The 19,488-nt window shown below is 44.3% G+C and overlaps 2 protein-coding genes across 3 annotated transcripts; one reads left to right on the top strand and one right to left on the bottom strand.

The window, feature by feature from the left end:
* Nucleotides 1–168: 168 nt before the first annotated feature.
* Nucleotides 169–9,446, bottom strand: LOC126983070 (neuroendocrine convertase 1-like). Its single transcript, XM_050835552.1, has 14 exons — nt 9,199–9,446; nt 7,723–7,925; nt 5,853–5,957; nt 5,241–5,501; nt 4,835–4,981; nt 4,188–4,353; nt 3,680–3,852; nt 3,141–3,353; nt 2,854–2,954; nt 2,262–2,483; nt 1,780–1,934; nt 1,273–1,406; nt 817–927; nt 169–341 (listed from the first exon to the last, which is right to left on the bottom strand). The coding sequence occupies exons 1-14, from the start codon at nt 9,386–9,388 to the stop codon at nt 243–245; spliced, it is 2,280 nt and encodes a 759-aa protein (XP_050691509.1). The 5' UTR covers nt 9,389–9,446; the 3' UTR covers nt 169–242.
* Nucleotides 9,447–10,610: 1,164 nt separating this feature from the next.
* Nucleotides 10,611–19,480, top strand: LOC126983066 (uncharacterized). Of its 2 annotated transcripts, none has more exons than XM_050835547.1 (6): nt 10,611–10,775; nt 12,210–15,747; nt 15,875–16,063; nt 16,670–16,784; nt 17,268–18,471; nt 18,627–19,480. In XM_050835547.1, the coding sequence occupies exons 2-6, from the start codon at nt 12,959–12,961 to the stop codon at nt 18,647–18,649; spliced, it is 4,320 nt and encodes a 1,439-aa protein (XP_050691504.1). In that variant the 5' UTR covers nt 10,611–10,775; nt 12,210–12,958; the 3' UTR covers nt 18,650–19,480. The 2 variants fall into 2 exon arrangements, with proteins under 2 accessions (XP_050691504.1, XP_050691505.1); XM_050835548.1 differs by having other exon boundaries at nt 10,630–10,783.
* The last annotated feature ends 8 nt before the right edge of the window (nt 19,481–19,488 follow it).

The following is a 19,488-nucleotide window of genomic DNA, read 5'->3' as shown; positions in this document are numbered from 1 at the left end:
AACATCATATAATCACTGTAATAAGATAAACATACATTCCAAGGCAGCATTAACGACCCTGCGAGGCAACCATTTTCTTTTTTTTCTTGTTTGTTTCAATCTTTTTTGTTGTAATATAGTTATGGGAGCAGACGAAGGAAGAAACTATTTTAAGGAAGAAGTCACCAGTTTTATTCACTTATTTATTTGTTTTGGCCAGCAGAAGAGGATCGAATTCCTTTGCCTCTTGTTCAACGTAGTAATTAATTGTTCCTAAGGAGAGTGCTCAGGTGCTTGGAACTCGGGTGCACCTCCACTTCGTCTTCCTCCTCATCTTCGTTTTCTTCGACTTCGTAATGAATCTGTGCCATTAGAGATACGATAAAGAGTGTATTATCTGCTATTATTATTATTATTATTATTATTATTATTATTATTATTATTATTATTATTATTATTATTATTATTATTATTATTACTATTATTATCATCATCATCAATATAACTCCATCACTGTTACCTCCATCACCATCACCATAATCACCATTTTCAACCTCCTTGGTAAAAGTAATGTGGCTGAGTTGTTTTTTTGACGTTTTAAATGCGTGATTAGTTGGTTTTGTTGAATTTTTATAACACTTTTTACGACTGAGTCTGCAATATGTCAACTAAACTGTGAAAACCCAACCCTTCTAACTAACCCCGTCCCGAGAATGTTATTAACTTACCAATGACTGATAATAAAATAATGACCTTTACAAATAATCTGATGATAGCCGTAAGAGTGTGTGACCTTTACCCAGGGAGTCCTGTCTATAATAGGGTTCTTGGCTTTACCTCGGCGGGTCGGGGGTTGGTTCTCTCCTGCTTCATGTGTTCTGGCAGCTCGCTCGTGCCGTACAAGATCAGTTCGAGCTCTCCAACGCTGCCTTGCTCCTGCCGCGTCGTCTTCAGGAGGAAAAAAATAAATAAGAAATGGAAGTTTGTGGTTGATATTTTGAAGTGTATTCCATGACCTAGAATAAAACCTAGATGATGATTGTGATGATGATGATGATAGTAATAAGGTGGAGTAGGAGGAGGAGCGGAGGAGGAGGAGGAGGAGGAGGAGGTGGATGCTGAGAACGAGGAGGAGGAGAAGAAGAAGAACGAGATGAAAAACGAGGAGGAGAAGAAAAAAAAGACGAAAAAGAAGATGAATATGAAGAAGAAGAGGAAGAAGAAGAACAGAAGAAGAAGAACAAGATCAAGAAGACGAGAAAGAAGAAAAAAAAGGAGCAGGAGAAGACTCACACTGTCTGACACATTGAGGTCCCAGAAGCCCCGCGGGTCCTCCCCCCAGGTGAGCACAGACGTGAAGGGCCAGCTGGTGAAGCCCTCCGTCGAGTCGTCCAAGAGCCGTTCCGTCAGCAGCTCCACGCGCGTTCCTGCGGAGGAGAAGCCGTGTGAGGGGGTGGAGGAGGAGGAGGAGAAGAGGAAGAGGGACGAAGAGGGAGAGGTAATCAAGGAAGGAGGAGGTGATGATGGAGGAGAAGAGAATGGGGCATGAAGAGCAGGAGAAAAGGAAGAATAAGAATATGAAGAAAAAGGGGAAAATTAATAAGAATGAGGAGAGAAAGAAGAAGAAGAAGAAGAAGAAAAAAGTAAAATAAATGATAAATTATGACTAACGTGGTGCAAAGTTATATTTTGAAGTTAATAAGCAATCTATCAACCAAACTGTCTATCTATCTCTATCCATCTATCTCTATCTATCTACCTATACATTCATCTACCTGTGTGTGTGCTTGCGTGGCTCACCTTGGGGGCTGGTGAGGGCGAGGGTCAGGGCGCCGCGTCTGGAGTACTCTATGTTGGCCACGACCTGCACGTGCTCCAGGACTCGCACCTCCTCGCACGCCTCGCCGGAGAACTGCGCCGACACCCACCCGCCGCTGTGAAGGCTGCTGCCCGACCTGACCACGAGGGGATAGTGCATTGGGAAGAAGAGTTTTTGTATATAGGTACGTGAATGTGATGTCCTTTGTAAAGTGTGTGTGTGTGTGTGTGTGTGTGTAGTAGTAGTAGTAGTAGTAGTAGTAGTAGTAGTAGTAGTAGTAAGATTTCATGCTATATTATAATGATAAGGAAAAGTGTTTGGTTTCGCGTCGGGCCCATTGTGAATTATTATTATAAGGAGTCTTCAGAGCAGAAAATCTTAAACTTCATCAAATTAATTTCTAAACTTCGTAACATTGCACCCTGTCCTTGTGTCAGGGGGAAGCAAGGCATCCCTCACTCACCTTTTGGCTGTCTTCAGTGTGCACGTCCGCTGCTCAGGCACGCGGGTCCAGTTACTGGCGACGAGGTTGACGAGGCTCTCCGCGCTGAGCATCCCGAAGCCGAAGCGAGGGTTGATCCTGAGGCCCCGGCCGTTGACCGTCCAGCCCTGGTTGTGCCCCAGGATGGACCAGTCGCTGCTCCACACCACGGCGTGCTGCATGTCCCGCCACGTCAGCTCAGGACTGGCACAGGAGTTAGGGACACGTGCAAACAAGGCGTTTTTATTATATGGAGGTATTTGATTTGCATGTAAAGTTGACCACTCCTGTTCGTATTACGCAATATATACCTCAATGATGAATAACCACAGTTTGTTATTCATGCCTCTCGCCCATTTAGATATTTTCCGAATAAAATATGAACGTAGGTGAATCACTTTGCCTTTAGGGAGATAAAGTCACATGTAAGAAAGGCGTGTTACATAATTTTGTATATGGAATGGTCTGAAGACACAAAGTCCCTTGTAAACTCCTTATATTCAAATTTACCATTAATCCCCCTCGTCCACTCTATCCTCTTTTCCGAATAAAATGATGAATGAAGGCGACTCACTTGGCCTCCAGGGCGAGGGCCACGATGCCGGCAGCCAGCGGGGCGGCGGCAGACGTCCCGGTGAAGTGAATCGTGCACGTGTTGTTGAGGTCTGTGGTGGCCTGCGGAAGGATGAGGAAGGGACATTGCTCTCATGTTAACGAAAGGATTAGAATGTCCTGCAACAATATCAAGAATTTAACTCCTCACTCAAAATTCAGAACATCCCGAACACGAGCTTATCACTTCTGCTTATATAAACAAAATTCAGAACAACTCGAACACAAACACTTCGTATATCAACTCACAATCTTCTGGTCCGTGTAGGCGCCGGACGAGTAGGCGGTGGCCATGGTGGAGGGGCAGAGCTCGCCGTACCAGGGGAAGTTGCCGGTCTCCGTGGCGCTGCTGATGGTGAGCGTGCCGATGGAGGACGTGTAGCCGTCACAGTTGCAGTTGTCGCTCACAGCCCCGCCGTTGCCCGCCGCCCACACGTAGATGGTGCCCTTGCCGCCCCGACCCTGAAGGCGGTGGTGGTGGGGCTTGTGTTGTGATCTTGATGGGGTGATGATGGTGGTGTGACGGGGGTGATGATGGATACTTGATTGGTAGTGAATATGATGGTGGAAATGACGATCTAACAAGGAATGTGCAGAATAGTAAATAACCAGTAACTGAAAAAAAAATTAACCCCTGAATTCCATTAGCTAATAAAATAAAGTGAATAATAAAAAGGAAACTTCAAAAGAGAAAGCAAAAAAAAAATAAAGAAAAGCCTATATGAAAAAAAAAAAAAAACGTGAAAAATCTGTCCCTCCTCAACCCACAAGAATGCCAAACGACCCACCTCCTCGATGCCTCTCTGCAGCGACATCTCCGCCAGTCTGCCGGGGCCCTCCACCCTCCTGCCGTCGTCGAGGGGGCCCCAGGAGCAGCTCACCACGTCCACCTTCCCCAGGGCGTAGGTTAGCGCCAGGCCCTCCACCACGTCGCTCACAGGTCCGTCCAGCATGCGAACTCCTGAGGAAAGATACGAAAAGATTGTACAGAGAGAAGGTGTGGAGGAGAGGAGTGTGTGGTGGGGTGAGGGGGGGGGATGGAGAGAGAGAGAGAGAGAGAGAGAGAGAGAGAGAGAGAATGGGTTGCTTGTGGACATTCGGAACAACAAAAAATAAGAAAAAAAATACAACTAAAATGTGAAGGCTTACCACGCGTGACGTAATAACCAAAATGCCAATCCTTTCTCGATAGTAAAAGTGTTTAGTTGCATGGCGTAAGCTCGTTAATTACTTTGATATGCGAGTTATTTACTACCCACCCTATCTGCATGACCTTCCCGCCACCCCCTCACTCACCTCCGATCTTCGCCTCAAAAGCAACACCGACTCCACACTTGCGGTTATTGTGGACCATCGCGATCTCCCCCGCGCATCTCGTCCCGTGAGAGTTCATGAGCAGAGGGTCGTAACGCGGGCTGGGGTCACTCTTGTTGTCGTTGAGGTCAGTGCTGATTTCGGGGTCCTGAAGGGAAGGAGAGACCGGGGATAAGGGGTGATAGGGAGTTTGCTTTAAAGAGATGTTGAAAATTAGTCAGATATAGAGAGATAGATAGACAGAAACAGAGATAGAGAGACCGGAGATAAGGGATGATAGGGAGTTTGCTTTAAAGATATATAGATAAATAGACATATATATTTAGACAGATAGACAGATAGATAGAGATGGAGGTGAAGGTTAAAGTGGAAGAAGAAAGGAGGAATCACAGGTGGAAATAGAGATGGAGATTGAGATGGAAGTGGAGGTGAAAGTGGAAGAAGAAAGGAGGAATCACAGGTGGAAATAGAGATGGAGGTGGAGGTGGAAGTGGAGGAAGAAAGGAGGAATCACAGGTGGAAATAGAGATGGAGGTGGAGGTGAAAGTGGAGGAAGAAAGGAGGAATCACAGGTGGAAATAGAGATGGAGATTGAGATGGAGGTGTAGGTGTAGTGGTTCACGACTCACGTAGTTCTGGCGCAGATCTTCGTGCCGCCACTCCAGACCGTCGTCGAGAACCTGCACCCGCACGCCGCGCCCCGACACACCCCGCAGCCACGCCCCCACCACCCGGAGGTCCAGCCGCGGCAAATCACTCCGCGTCCTCGTGTCGAACTGAGGAAGACACGCCAAGAAATACAATGATGGCGCACGGTAAAGACGGGTAGATAAGCAAACATTTATGACTCAATTATATATGTAAAAAAAGCCACTATCAATACACCAGATAGCATTTCCAGACCCTCCACACAACACAGCACACACAGAATGATGAACTACTATGATGGTGAAGCTTTTCAGAACAACAACAACAACAACAACAACAACAACAACAACAACAACAACAACAACAACAACAACAACAACAACTCACGAGATACCACTGATGATCCCACAACTCATCGTTAAAAATCCGCTCCATCGCCAAAGCCTTCTCCACCATCGTCTTCTTCTTCGTCATCTTCTCTATCTCATTCTTCCAGGCTGTATCTTCCGAGCTCGTCCCCTTTACCCTACTCCTCCTACTCCTCTTCCTCCTCCAGTCCGTCTCATCGTCCGCGCTCCTCTCCAAAGGGTGCAAAGGGACGCTCCTCTTGGTCCTCTCCTTCGCAAACTGCTGCTCCGCCCACACCACCTAAAAAAAGAGAAAAAAAAACCGATGTGGATGTCACCCTTTAATGATTGTGGTTATGCTGAGGAGGTATGTGGGGGTGGGGGTGGGGGGGAGCGTATGTGCTGTAATTGGAGCACTGAGGGGGAGGGGCGTGGGGAGGACGAGGCAGCAAGAGTAAGGGTGCGTGGGCGTATATGGTGGGGTATAAATATTTGGAAGAATAGGTTAATAAGGAGCTCAAGGGGTGGGTGGTGGCGTGAATGAGATTTGGGAGCATGTTTGGTGTAGAGTGAGAGCATAGGGAGTATTAGAGAGGGCGTGGTTGGTGTGACGAGGGTGCAGGTGCTCTGATGTGCAGGCGTGGGTGGTCACCTTGGCGTGGGCGTTGAGGTGGCGCGTGAGGGCGGGCGCGGCACGCCTGTGTCTGGCGGGGTGGTCCGTCTTGACGAGGCGGTACACGTCAGAGAAGCCGCCCACCTGAAAGACACACGGCTCACCTGTTGGGGGTGTTTACTGGGCGCGCACACACACACACACACACACACACACACACACACACACGAAACCCACCCCTCCCCCCAATAAAAAGCAAATACAAACGCATATTCCTTATTCAACTCAGTGAAAAACTTGTATATATCTTCATGTAAAAATATTAGCAATGATTTATGTACAGACACCTTGAATTTACTGATGATATTTTTTTACTTGCTTTTATTTACTTTTATATTCGTACTAACAAGGCCACACACACACACACACACACACACACACACACACACACACACACACACACACACACACACACACACTAATTAGCGATCAAGAGGTATGTCCACAGGTGTTGATGAAATGGATTACACGTGATTAAACATCCTCTTCACCTGACTCTTTTCTCTTTCCTTATCCCTTCCCCTTCTCTATCGGTCCTCTCTTCTTTCTCTCCCTCTTTCCTGCCCCTCTTCTTCCTTTTGACCTTTATAAATCACAAGCAATCTTTAATTCCCTATCTCCGTCTCTCGATCAGTTCTCTTTTATTTTTCCCTCTTTTCTATCTCCTATTTTTTCTCCTATATCATTCACCCAAAATCTATCATCTTTTCCTTTCTCCCTATCATCCTCACCCGTGTTCCCCTCAATAGCCCTATCATCCAAAGTTATGTTCCTTCTTCCTTTCACGTCTCGATGTCCGCTTGACCTCTATTCCCTTCTCTTCTTTCCTCTCTCTATCGTCTTTATCCATAGTCCCTCTCTGTTTTCATTTTCTTCTATCTCGATTACTCTATGTTCCCTTTTCTCTCTTGGCCCCTTCTCGATCCGCTATTCCTCCCTCCAAGTACCCTTTCTCCTCCCATTTTTTCCAAGCTTCCTACTCTTCGTCCCTTCCTCTCTCCCTTTCTCCCCTTTTTTTCCTCACTCAGTCTCATATACTCATTTTCATTTTATCTTCTTTACCAAGTTTTCTCTTCCCTCAATTTCCCTCTTATGTTCCTCGCGCAGTCCTATTTCCTTTTCCATATCTCCCTATCTCACTTTCCCTTAGTCTTCTCCTATTTCCTTTTACCCCTCTCCTCCTCACACCCTAAGTCTACTCCTCTCTCCTTTTCTTCCCATCTTCCTAAACTCTTTCCACCATCTCTTCCTCTTCACTATTATATGTGTTTCCTCCCATCCTCAGCATCGTCACTTCCCTCATCAACATTCTTTTCCTTTTTACCTCCCTTTTCTTTCCCATCCTTTTGTCATGTTTCCAAGTTTGCGCGTATAATGATATATTCTTTTTCGACCTATTCACTGTCTGGTCTGCTCTTGAACGATCTCTTAAGCTGCAAAACAAGAAAAATAAGGTTATTCCTCTTCTTCATGGCCTTCCCCCCTCCCCCCGACATTCACGACCAAGACGCCACAGGTGTGCGACGGACGGAATTTCTTTTCAATGTGTATGTGCTGCAAGGCTCCAAAAAGAAATACAAATGTTCTAATTTCACGGCATTTGTGAAGTTATTTGCTTTCTGATGTGATGAACCAAAGTAGTTAATAATAGACAATAGTTATCCAAATCGAACAGTTGATGAATAGAATGATTTACCAAATAAAATAAAAAAATACACAAATGAAAGTGATTGCATGTTAACATGAAACAGAATACGGGAAATACGATCTTGGCTCAATCTTAAAAAAAAAATCAATAAAGTAAATAGGTAAGTCAAGGGCACACACACACACACACACGGTGATCCACCTGGCCAAGGAAGTGGTAGCCCAGGTCCTTGGCCACGGCGGCGGCCAGCTGTGGCCCGCCCGTCAGGTGCACCACCCACTCGTTGAGGTAGTACTGCGCCGCGTCGTGCCCGCGGTGCCCGTGGCCGCCGCTGGGCACGTCAGCGGGCGTCGCCCCTCCGTCGTGCAGCGCATCCTCCGTGTAAATTAACTGCCGGCGTCTTTCTGCAGGGTGGAGACAAAGAAACAACCACTGTAATATATTTATTACATTTATAACCTCCCGCTAATATTTTTATTATGGCAGTTGGTATATTGAGGGGGAGGTAAATGTTAACAATAGGATTCTTCTGTGTCTATTGACCATGATAAGAAGCCGTTAAAAAATACCAAACGCCTAAGGGAGGGAGAGGGGTAAAATAAAGTGTTATAAGTACAATAAGGGAGAGGAGGATGCAGGCATGTGTAATAAAACATTTTCAGATCTTTTTACTGTTTCCATACGAGATGTGCTTACAGGATGACAAAAGAGAGATGGCAAACATACAGCAATAGACTTTCATCACATTTTAGTTTACAAGGATGTGGTCCTTGAATGTTTTGTGTGGAATGGAAACTTACTAATTTTCTAGAGGGGTCTGAAAATGTGTTATAAGGCATGGCAAGGAGGGAGGGGGATCAAAGTAACCCGCCGAAAAAGCGTTACGTGATTTCAGCATGGCCTCTAACAAGTACAGGCTACCTTCATGATGGGCAGACTCTTTGCCGACTCTGCATGGGCCACGACAACCCAGAGACTTTTAGGCCCCATTCACACTGTACCGAATCAGCATCCGGCGATCGTTTCTAGACCTCTTTCCGGTCATGTGCGACCTTTTAACATCAACATTTCACACCCAAGGCCTCGTATACCCCGAGTCGCTGGGTCGTCGTGGCTAAACGGGGCTAAAGTGTGTTGCAGGCAGGATGGTTAATCTCCGAGTGACTACAGTACACCCACTCATGCTTGTTTCGCGCAATTAACTTTCAAATTCTTATGAAAAATCATTAAGAGTGATATCAAATGTTGGGCATGAACGGAATGGTCAAAAACTTTCCGTGAACACGTACAAAATCAAACGATCCGAAGATTTTTTTCATTAAAACTTAGCCATGACGCTGCTTTCATGAGACGTCAGAAAATTCCAGTGTAGAGTTTATGTTCGATGGAAGATAAAAAGCTAATATATAACTGTACTTTGAAACCAACACACGGATTTTCTTTTAGTTCGATTTACCCCGAATTTATAATTATTGCAAAAACTATTTTTTAGGAGCTAGGGACATAATGAATCACAATCCATGGCTGTACAGATATCAACTGGTTCCCCAAACTTCACGTATTAGTCCTAGAATTCATTTAAATGCACACACAGCTAACCGTATAACTGAAAACAACTTCATAGTGCATTAGAATACAGTTTCAAAGCAATGAACACCCCAAAAATAGCCGCCATGCCTGCTGCGATGTTCCAACTGCTTGCAGGCGATATATCCTGAGTCTTCTGTTGCCCGGGGTCAACGCCGCGAGCAAAAAATTTCCTTAGGGCGTCCCGCACCTCCCTGAACTCCTCATCGTCACTCTGGGGGTCAGTTTTTGTCCTGACTACGAGACAGAGCGCCAGCAAGAGCAGGACGAAGCGAGGCATGGCACTGCCGATGACTGCGATTCATCGCTGTGGGGTGCCGTGTGGCCCGTGGAGCTGCCTGATGTCCATGTGCGCACACTGCCATGAAGGCTCGGCACCACGCACTCATGAGCTTTCTAAACTGTGGAAATGCATGCAGCCAGCAGCCAGCAACATGTATTTAAAGACAGGATCACATACACTGCTTCAGTAGAAAATGAAAGCAACGCCAGAATTATTTTTTGGCGGTGTATATATACGGCAACCGCGGCAGGTAATTAGGCACTGGCACAGGTGTGCCTAGCACCTTGGACCTTCACCTGAATTGAGTTAAATGTAAAGCGACGTGCATGTTTATACTGATGACGAAAGCGCACACAGTTTGACGTAGGTAGGTCGTATACTGGACTCCTCGGCCATATATATTGCCTACCTAAGCCCTGCTGGAAAACACTCTCTCTCCATGAATCCCCGGCTGCCGCGCAAAGATCCAGTAACCTTGCAAACATTAATGGAGCCAATAACTCACGCTTTCCTCGGGAAGGTTTTGACGAGGCTTACTTCCTTGGTGCAGGAGGGAGCTGATAGAGGTTGTTCCAAAAGAAAGGAACACTGGTATTTCAGTCGACACATGTAGCCAAAATAAATAAATAAATAAATAAATAAATAAAGCTCTTGCCTGACTATCGGCAAAGCTCCAGGCCTACTTAACTTAATTTAGAAAATCTTTCCCGCACAATATTCCTCCTTGAATCAGCATTAATTTGCAGTCTTATCTGATTGTTAGTCTAAATCAATGCAAATATTAACTAACCTACACACAGCTTCTGCGACGCCGATAAAAAAGAGTTTCCCATGATTATTATTAAAGACGTACTGTCGATTTATAAAACATTTCGTCGCCCAAGAACACAAATTCGACAAGGCTTTCATAGGAGTTGTGGGGATTTCCAGGAGTAGTTTTATGACCCTGGTGGTAATTTGACCCCTCCTCTGTACCATGAACCTAAAGAAACACTCATGAGAACCCGACTGACCCCCTCTTTGACCTTTAGAAATAGTTGATGTTGGAAGCGGATGTGTCTTAAAATACCGACCTACATAGTGTCCTTGTTTTCTGAGGAACGCAAATGTAAAGGATTGGGTGAGACACGTGACAACATTATAACTGGAAAATGAGACGGGCAGTGAAGGGGACCAGACCAAAGATGCAGAGGAGCGGACAGCTGTAAAGAGGAGGAGGAGGAGGAGGAAGAGGAGGCAAAAGAGCGGACAGGTGTAGAGAAGAAGAAGAGGAGTGAGGTAAACACACTCGCGTTCCCCCTGACCCAAGACTCCCGCCCCTGTGGCTGACCTGACACACGAGGACACACTCTGAAGGGGAAGGCGCAGACAATTGAACACACAGGTGAACTAGTAAGCTTTAAGTATTTCTCTTCCACTAATCTAATTATGTACCGCTGTTAACGAAGGAGGAAGAGACGGGCAACTTCTCAAGATTGCTAATATAAAAATCTTAGTGTGCTTTTCAATTGTGCTTTGATTAATTCTGAGAACAAGATGTAGTGCATGGATACCAGCTAGAATACTTGCATGCCAACACAAGAGCAGTTGGTTAAGAAAGAAACGAGATACAGACGCGCTGACATAACCAATCCTAACCTTCCCTCTTCGTAATCACTCCCACAAAACTCCAAACTAGACCGTAAAACAAGAGGAAGAAGCTCAAGTTCCTTGGTTTAATTTCGCTTCCTCGGTCCCCCCACACTGCAAGCTCTGGTCAGGTCCTTGTAGCATCCTAGCAGTGGGCTTTGTCTCTCCTCGGCACCCCCTTCAGGGTAGCTAGCCCAGCAAAATGGGGTATGGACACTTCTTACTAATGCTGTTTCAGATCTTCTTGGGCCCCTGATCAGGAGTGTGTCCAGGGGCCCACTCATGTGCCCCTGGCTGTGTGTGCAGAGGGAATGTCTCATGTGATAATGTGACCAGTGCTGATGATGGTAACCTGCTAGCGGAGAGTTCGGTTTTGAATACTATATTGATTATATTATAATTCTCTTTTCAAAGATGGCCACCATCATTTAGTTGATCATTTTTATTGCATTTTATCTGAAAGGGGCTGGACCACCCCTGTAAGAAGCAGAAAACCAAGCACTGGTAGGTTTCTACATGGCCACCGTACGTCATTTATAGTCAGTGAGTTTTTTATTCACACTTCGCAATCATTCATTTGGTTTTTATTGTAATTTACCAAAATATGAATGGTTCTCCTCTTGGCCCATGCTACACCTTTTCACCATATTTCACAAATTAGACTGGTAGTTTTGCATAATCTGTTAACAAACAGACAAACCACGCTGCAGGCATAACCTTCTCCAGCTCTGTTGTCAGAGGTACTAGAGATACCTAGTGGTAATATAAATTGCGGCAATATAATAACCATGGCTGAATCACACAAGGATGTAATGTAAAATTAGAAATATGCACAAGAACTGAAATCTCAGACCAAGTTGCTCTCTGTGGAATCTGTAACATTTCAGTATGTTTTGGCAATTAGTCTGTAAGTAAAATAAAACAAGAAAAAAAAAAATCTCATCTTGTGTAGTCTAAACCTAAATGTATTGCTATATTGTGTTAAATATCATTGTTTCAATGAGATCAAGTCTGAGAATCTTGTGAGGCAACATATAAAGGGATTATGATAGGATTTACTAGCAGAAATCTCATTTAAGAAGAAAGATATAATCTAAACTATTATAGTATTTCTCTGTGAGCATTTCTTTAGCTATGTAGCACTGCACAAATGTAATATTTACAATAAGAGAACATTCCTACTTTTCAGGCCCATCCCTCTCTGCTGAGCCTTATGTTTGTGAGGGTTATGAAGATTGGGAAAAGCCACTGTTGGATGTGGCATTGGCTGTCTTGCCACAAAGAGACTGTTAGAAGCTGACGTTGGGATGGTGTGGAACCCTGGGACCCCAGTAGCTGTAGCAGCATCGTCAGTGTTCTGTGATGTCACCCGTGTGCTACATTCACTCTATGCCCTTGCTGTTACATTGAGATTTCTTTGTTTTTATTATCTTTGCATTTATTTATTTGGGAGACAACTGCATTGTGATCTGTTTGTTGGTCAGGTGTAAACATCCATCTTGGCTGGTGCTTCCATTGTCTGGATTGACTACTTTTCTTGTTCATTTGTTTATATAGGAAACTAACCATGTAATGTGCAAAGGACATCTCATGGCCAATTAAAGATCAGTGTCCAACTTATTTTGTATGTTGCAATGTTGTTTTAGTTGTTATTAAAAGTTATATAATTATAATTTTCTATGATAGTGAAGTTTAGAAGTGTCAATCTACTGCTTCTACTTTACTGCAAGGGCTTCTTATTATTAATTTTGCAGCTACAACACTGCATGTAGCTATAACTTATATATATATACATATATATTGTTCAAAAGTTTGTTACCTAATTTAGCTTGTAAGTGGTTAAATGAATTGTATGTGTTTGTGTCTCAGCTTTTATCTGAAAATATCCCACAGCAGCCACAGAAACAATTTGTGACGAATGTATTGTAATGATTAATAATGAAAGAGTTTGTACGTACCAAGGAATCAGGGTCTACAATTCCAGATCCAGAGGGTTCCAGTACATGTGGGTCTGTGAAAGGTATGGATCCTCTGAGTTGTGGCGGGAGTGGCAGCTGCAGTGTGGCAGTACACGATGGAAGTGGCTCAGTGAGACATGGAACAGGATGCTATGAAAGCTATACTGCACAGTGTGACACAGAGGGCAGTGTGAGTTTCATGGAAGAACAATACTCTGGTGGTGGTGAAAGTGACAGCATGAAGCATAGTGCAGATGATAAATTTGCCTGTTCAAAAAATTATTCAGGAGGCATTGAGGCTGTGACAGATAGCCTGGAAAGAAATGAGGCTCAAAGTACAAATCATGATCTGGAAATAAGTAAGAGTGCCAATGTGAATGCAGAATCAAAGGAAAACATTTGTGACAGCTCAAGACAATGCCCAACAAATGAGAAAGATATTGAAACTAGAACAGTGTTAATACAAAGCCCGAAGGACTTGATGGAAATGAATCCCACACATGTTAATGAATCAGAATGTGGGCAAAATATCACTATTCTTCACTTTGCAACAAATCAGGAGCCGGACATTACCTCTCTCTTCGACGCAGGAGACAGTTTAGACAGTGGACGTGTGTTTGAGGGTGCTGCAGATGGCACTCAAAGCTCCGGCCATGACCTGGAACAGCAAACAGAGCAGGGACGTAGTGATGACTGGAGAAAACAGGGAGAGGTGGACTGTGGAAGTTATTTACTAAATCAGGAAGAGCAGGTCAGTAGCAATGGCTTAGAAAAACAAATAGATCAGGGGAGGGGGGAAACTTCTGAAAACCAGGTGAACAGAAACAGTACAAATGAAGCAACACAGCAGCCAAAAGACAGCAGCAGCACTGACATGAGGAAACAGACTCATGAGGGTGGTGGTGATGAGGAAGTGAAGTCAGGAATGAGTAGTGTTGATGATTTGGAAGTGAGCACAAAACAGGTCATCAGTGCCACTCATCAAGGGCAATTAAGTGGCGAGATCACTGGTGAATGTAAGAAAGAGGATGTAGAGGAAATCATTGTAAATGATTTTGAGATGCAGGGAGAAGATCTCGGTGACAGTGAGTTGGATGCGGAGATGAATGATGTTGGAAAGGATGAGCCGAGTGAAGATCTACACACTGTCAAGCTGGGGAAGATCTGTAGAATATGTGGTGAGATGACTGTCAAATATGATGGTCCTAAAAAAGGTGTGCCAAAGCAAGAGGTAGTGAAGCATGTAAAGAAAGTGTGGAATGTTGACATATCAGATGAAAATGCAGATGTGTACCCTATCAATGTGTGTCTGAGTTGTGAACGCAAGATCAAGAGGATATATCTAAAAGTGTCCAAGAGGAAAAAATGTGAACTTTTCCGTGATAAGCCAGCAGAGTTTGTGGAGCATAGTGGAAATGATTGCCCTGTCTGTCTCTTGAAAGAAGAAAACCCACTACCAGTGTTGTCCAGTGAGTCATTTCAAGTGATTGAAACACTTGGTGGAGGCAGCACCATAGGCAGTCAGGGCCTTGAGGTTGTTTCAAAGGACAATGGCCAGAAAACTCAGGCTCAAGAACCACGTCGAAGCTTAACTCGGAAGAGAAGCAGGGAGGAGCTTAAGGATGCGTTTCATTCTGTTGGTATCCAGACAGAGGACATTGCAAGCCTTGATGGCATCACCGGCCTGGAGGAACATGACTACACACAAGAGGAGGCACTCAAACAGTACTTTGCCATGCCCAAGAAGACAGGCGGCAGGACTCCATATCAGAAACAGTCCCTTTGTTCTGTCAATGCCAAATACATCCGCCAGGACCGCCTCAAGCCTCTCATATCCCACATTGATAAGTTTTGTCAGCTACACAAAGAAGACAAGATAGACGTAATGTTTTTCCTGTTGATACAGACACTACGGGATTCCAGTGACCGTGCCAGAGAGAACCTGGTAACAGATATTTGGTGCAAGAAGAACAATGTTGGAGTGTCCCTCACAGATGAGGAGTGTCTGGCCAAGCGGATACTGCTCAAGCAGACCAAGGAGCAGTACAGAAAAGAGTACTGCTACTACAAGGAGAAACTTGACAAATCAGTACTAAAGCCTCCATTTATTATAGACCGGCTGGAGAAGACTTATTTTCCAGAGCACCTTGAGTATTTTGTCACAGATGGGGAGGCGGGGCCCCTGATTTACCAGCATGAGAAGAGCACACAGCCCTCACAATTCACCATCACAGATCCTGCAGATGTCAAGGCAGAGGGTGGGCGGGGCGGGAATGTTGTGGGTGCCCGCTGGCATTACTTTGATGCTGTGGCCAAGACACTTGAAGAATTGTCTTGCTACACTGATATTGACAGTCAGGAACTGGATGAGGACACATGCATCCATGTTAACATGATGGATTATTTTGAGGAGAAGCGTGACATGACCAACCTTCAGGACAAAGGCATTGATGCCCCTGGAGGAGCTGGAGGGCGTGCAGGGCAGTGTAAGATGATGACCTACTTCTTTGGGGTACAGTCCATGCAGGCAGTGGTGGAGAACAAGGTGACTCCTCTGTACAAAGCCAGCTCTGCCACCACACTCTGCCGTCCACTGATGAAGGCCATAGTAAGTGAGGGAAGTGCCATCAACCCAACCTACTCAGCCATAGAGGTGGAGCGTGCGGCCATGGCTGACAAAATCTTCCACATCACACCGCCTAACGGGACTCCACTCCGCTTCATGGTCAACTTCACCAACACCACGGCAGAAGTGAGGAAGGATTACAGGTGGGTTGCATCTTGAAAATATATCTTCTTTTTTATTGCAAGTTTGATTCTCCATTATCATTTTGAAATCAACATCATCATAAATGGCAACTTCATTTTTTTTTTTTTTTTTTTTTTTTTTTTTCAGAAACACAATAGGACTCTCATTGTCATCCTTCAAGAAGGTGCCGGTGGTGATCAATCGTTATGGCAGCGTTTGCCTGGAGCTGAGGAGGAGCTGGCTGGCCTCAAGCCCTCGCCTGGTGCACATCAGCCGGGTAACCAATTCCCGCACCAAGTGCAGCCGCTGCGGAGAACAGGGACACAACGTGCGCAAGTGAGCCAGCATGCTATTCTACGTGTTATTGTTAATATTGATATATATTATTATATATTATTGTTATTGTTTTTACTTTTCTGGGGAGTTATTGTTGTTATTATTATTATTATTATTATTATTATTATTATTATTATTATTATTATTTTATATTTCTTATGAAAATTATTTTATTAATATTATTACTAACAATATTGCTCGTTTTATTAATAAAAATATTACTATCATTGTTGTCCCTGAGACATGAGAAGCAAGAATATATGCCTCCTATTTCAGTGTGTGTCTAAGAAGCCACTTAAAAGAATGTAGCTTCTAGGATATTGGAGGCTGAGGCTTGGGACTTGTCTGTCCTCAACTGTTTTTTCTCACAACACTCATCAGAATAGTTGCATGGCCATATTTGACCTCTTTCCTTCATGGGAAACAGGTTATTAGTATGTCACTCCATACATCCGTCCCAACCACCTTCTCTTCCTTTCTAGTTTCCTTAACCTCTTCATCCCACCATGCTGTTCTCTCTTCCTTCTTTTGATTTTTGAAGATGATGATGACATAATGGTTATGGCATTATGCTAACACTGCTCCCTCTTTGACTATGACTGCAAGGTGTTCAGTGCCATCAGACAGGGGACGGGATAGCAGTGCCATGCGGCGAAGAAGGAAAAAACAGCGCACAGTGCCTCCCTCTGCCTACCCGGGTAAACTCATGCAGACACTGAAGGTAACACTGGCTACTTTCTGTTATTTTGATATATTTTCTGTTATATTGTAATTTTGATTTTTGTTCTTTCTTTATGTGCTCCTTCTTCCTCTTCTTTGTTTATAGTCCATCTTCTCCCATTCTTGGGGTTGAATGGTCCTTTATATAATAACTTACCACTGAAAGTTTTTAAAGCTACTTATATGATATATTATGCTGCATGACTTCTTGAAAGGAATGCTCTGAGCTACTTGCCATCAATTGCTTTATGATGCAGGCAACATGTCATCATTGCTTGGAACTTCTTTATGTATCATTGTGACTTAACTTTTATTTAGAAGCTTCCAAGTAATATTGAATATATGTAAAAATTATGATGCTCATTAAATTTTATACCTGTCAATTTTCTTTAGCAACATGGCTACATCTTATATACTTAGATAAAAAAAAATATAGTTTACTATGATGAAATGGCCAATAAATTAATTAGAGAATATGTTTCAGCCAATATCAAGAGATATAAAGGTGATGGAAGGGGTAACATCACAAAATCAACAACAACAACAACAACAACAACAGCAGCAGCAGCACCAGCAACAAGCTCAGCACCAGCAGCAACCTCAGCTTCAGCAACAACCTCAGCACCAGCAACAACCTCAGCACCAGCAACAACCTCAGCACCAGCAGCACCAGCACCCTCCCTCATGTCCTGCTGTCCCCGAGGCCCCGGACAGTATTGGTCAAGATGGGACCACCATCATCAGGAACACTGAACAAATCCTGTGGACCTGCCCGGGACTCGCTGCCACCCCAGCCACTCAGGACACTCAGGTGCTCATCCCTGCCTCAGCAACCATTGCCTCACCCGTGCAGTATCCAAGCGTTCCTCAGCGCACACAAGCTGGCACTGCTCCTGTCTATGTGTGGGCGTACACAGTGGTGCAACCAACAAACAATGGGACACAACAGCTGACTCCAGAACAGCTGTCTCTTGTGCCACAACCCCAGCAGGCTGTCCCGCCCATCACTGTGGTGCAGCATCATTCAGCGCCACATCATGCCACACCTCAGTCTCACCAGCAGATGGCAAGCACAACAAGGACCCTTCAGCAGGGCAGCCATCCAGATACACCACAGTCCTCGCAACAGCAGCTCACTGTCCTTCACCAGCAGCAGCAACAGACAACAGTATCACAGCACCTTCCTGTAATGCACCAACACCAGCAACAGTCTCCAGCACCACAGCAGCAGATTACAGTTTCACACCATCAGCCGAGCCACCCAGAAACATCCCAGCCATCCCAGCAGCAGCATCTTCATGTTATTCACCAGCAGGCAAGGCAGGTCCAGGCATCACAGTCATCACAACATCTTCACGTTATACACCAACAGTCGCAGCAGTTGTCAGCACCACAGCAGCTGCCGGTCATCCACCAGCAAACCTCTCGCCAGGTAGCACCACAACTCCCTCAGCTGTCACAGTTACCCCAAAAAGCAGTACCACAGATCAGCCTCATCCCACAGCAGATGTCTGTTGTTCACCAGCAGGCAGCAGCACCTCAACCATCGCTCTCAGCAGTCCAGCAGCAGCAGGGAGTAGCACAACACCAGGCAACACACACACATCAGCCACAGATGCATTCAGCTGATGCCATACAGTCTCAGCAAGTCATTCACCCACAAACTTCAAGCATTCAGCCAGTATTGGGTTAGTACTGTTACTGGTATCACTTAATATTACTAGTATTGTATTATTTTATGTATCTGAATATATGTGATTCTTATCATTGGGAGTACCTGTCTATCTTTTTGTTATGCTGTTTGTCTTATTTGTTTAAGCCTTGTCGTCCACTTCTGTTTCAGACCAGAATTGGCAACAACAGTGATACGGGAGAAACTTGAAGACGGAGGAGAGGACAGTCTGAGAGAAAGAAACGTAGGTTTGGAAGGAGCCATTGAGGTAGCTATGTTAAACAAAATGACAAAACTGAAACAGGAATGTGGTGATGAAGGTAGTTTATAAGAAAAAAAATAATGCAATAGAAGATCAACTGTCCAAGAAGAAACAACTTCCGTAAGTAAAATCAGGCTTTTCTTTGTACTTTTGTGATGACTTTTTATACTCTTGAGATCATCACAGGTTAATCACCGGGCATGAAATGGTCCTAGCAATCTTAAAATAAATTCCGACGTCATGTAAGGAGTTGCAACAGCAGAAAAGAAACTGTTCAGTGCATGGCACTTTGCTTCGGTTAATTATTCATTAATATGACTCAAGATTAATTGATTCCAGTGTGTGTGTGTGTGTGGGTGGCTGGGTGCGTGCATGCATGTGTGTATATATGTATGAACTATGCAGCACATAAAGCTGGCATAAAGCGAGTGCCAAATCCTTTGCAATCACCAGCATTGCTGTGTTCCTCATGATCTTTAAAAATTATGTACATTATTCCAGCTTGTTATAACTTGTTTAAGTTTTCAAAGCTTAATTTTGCACTTATGTACTTTTGATTTACATATGCTGGGAAAATTTAGTGTGTGTGTGTATGTATGTATGCATGTGTGTGTGTGTGTGTGTGTGTGTGTGTGTGTGTGTGTGTGTGTGTGTGTGTATACATAATGCAAGTAGAATTATAGCTTTTTTACCTTCAACACCTTTACCACTCTTTTACACTGTGCATTGTGTATTTCAAGAAAATAAATGCTTTATTGTATTACTCGGTGT

Source organism: Eriocheir sinensis, chromosome 52 (assembly GCF_024679095.1).
Source record: "Eriocheir sinensis breed Jianghai 21 chromosome 52, ASM2467909v1, whole genome shotgun sequence".
In the NCBI taxonomy this organism is placed as follows: domain Eukaryota; kingdom Metazoa; phylum Arthropoda; class Malacostraca; order Decapoda; family Varunidae; genus Eriocheir; species Eriocheir sinensis.
The sequence above is the reverse complement of the archived record's forward strand: the minus strand, read 5'-3'. Positions and strand labels throughout refer to the sequence as shown.

Bases quoted from the DNA above. Each gene is read 5' to 3' on its own strand.
- LOC126983066 (XM_050835547.1), top strand. From the start codon at position 12,959: ATGAAAGAGTTTGTACGTACCAAGGAATCAGGGTCTACAATTCCAGAT. The intron at 16,785-17,267 runs GTAACACTGGCT...AATATGTTTCAG, and splicing joins AACTCATGCAGACACTGAAG to CCAATATCAAGAGATATAAA. The intron at 18,472-18,626 runs GTTAGTACTGTT...CTTCTGTTTCAG, and splicing joins AAGCATTCAGCCAGTATTGG to ACCAGAATTGGCAACAACAG.
- LOC126983070 (XM_050835552.1), bottom strand. From the start codon at position 9,388: ATGCCTCGCTTCGTCCTGCTCTTGCTGGCGCTCTGTCTCGTAGTCAGG. The intron at 7,926-9,198 runs GCATGGCGGCTA...TCCACCCTGCAG, and splicing joins CAGTTGGAACATCGCAGCAG to AAAGACGCCGGCAGTTAATT. The intron at 3,853-4,187 runs GTGAGTGAGGGG...ATCTTTCCTCAG, and splicing joins TTTTGAGGCGAAGATCGGAG to GAGTTCGCATGCTGGACGGA.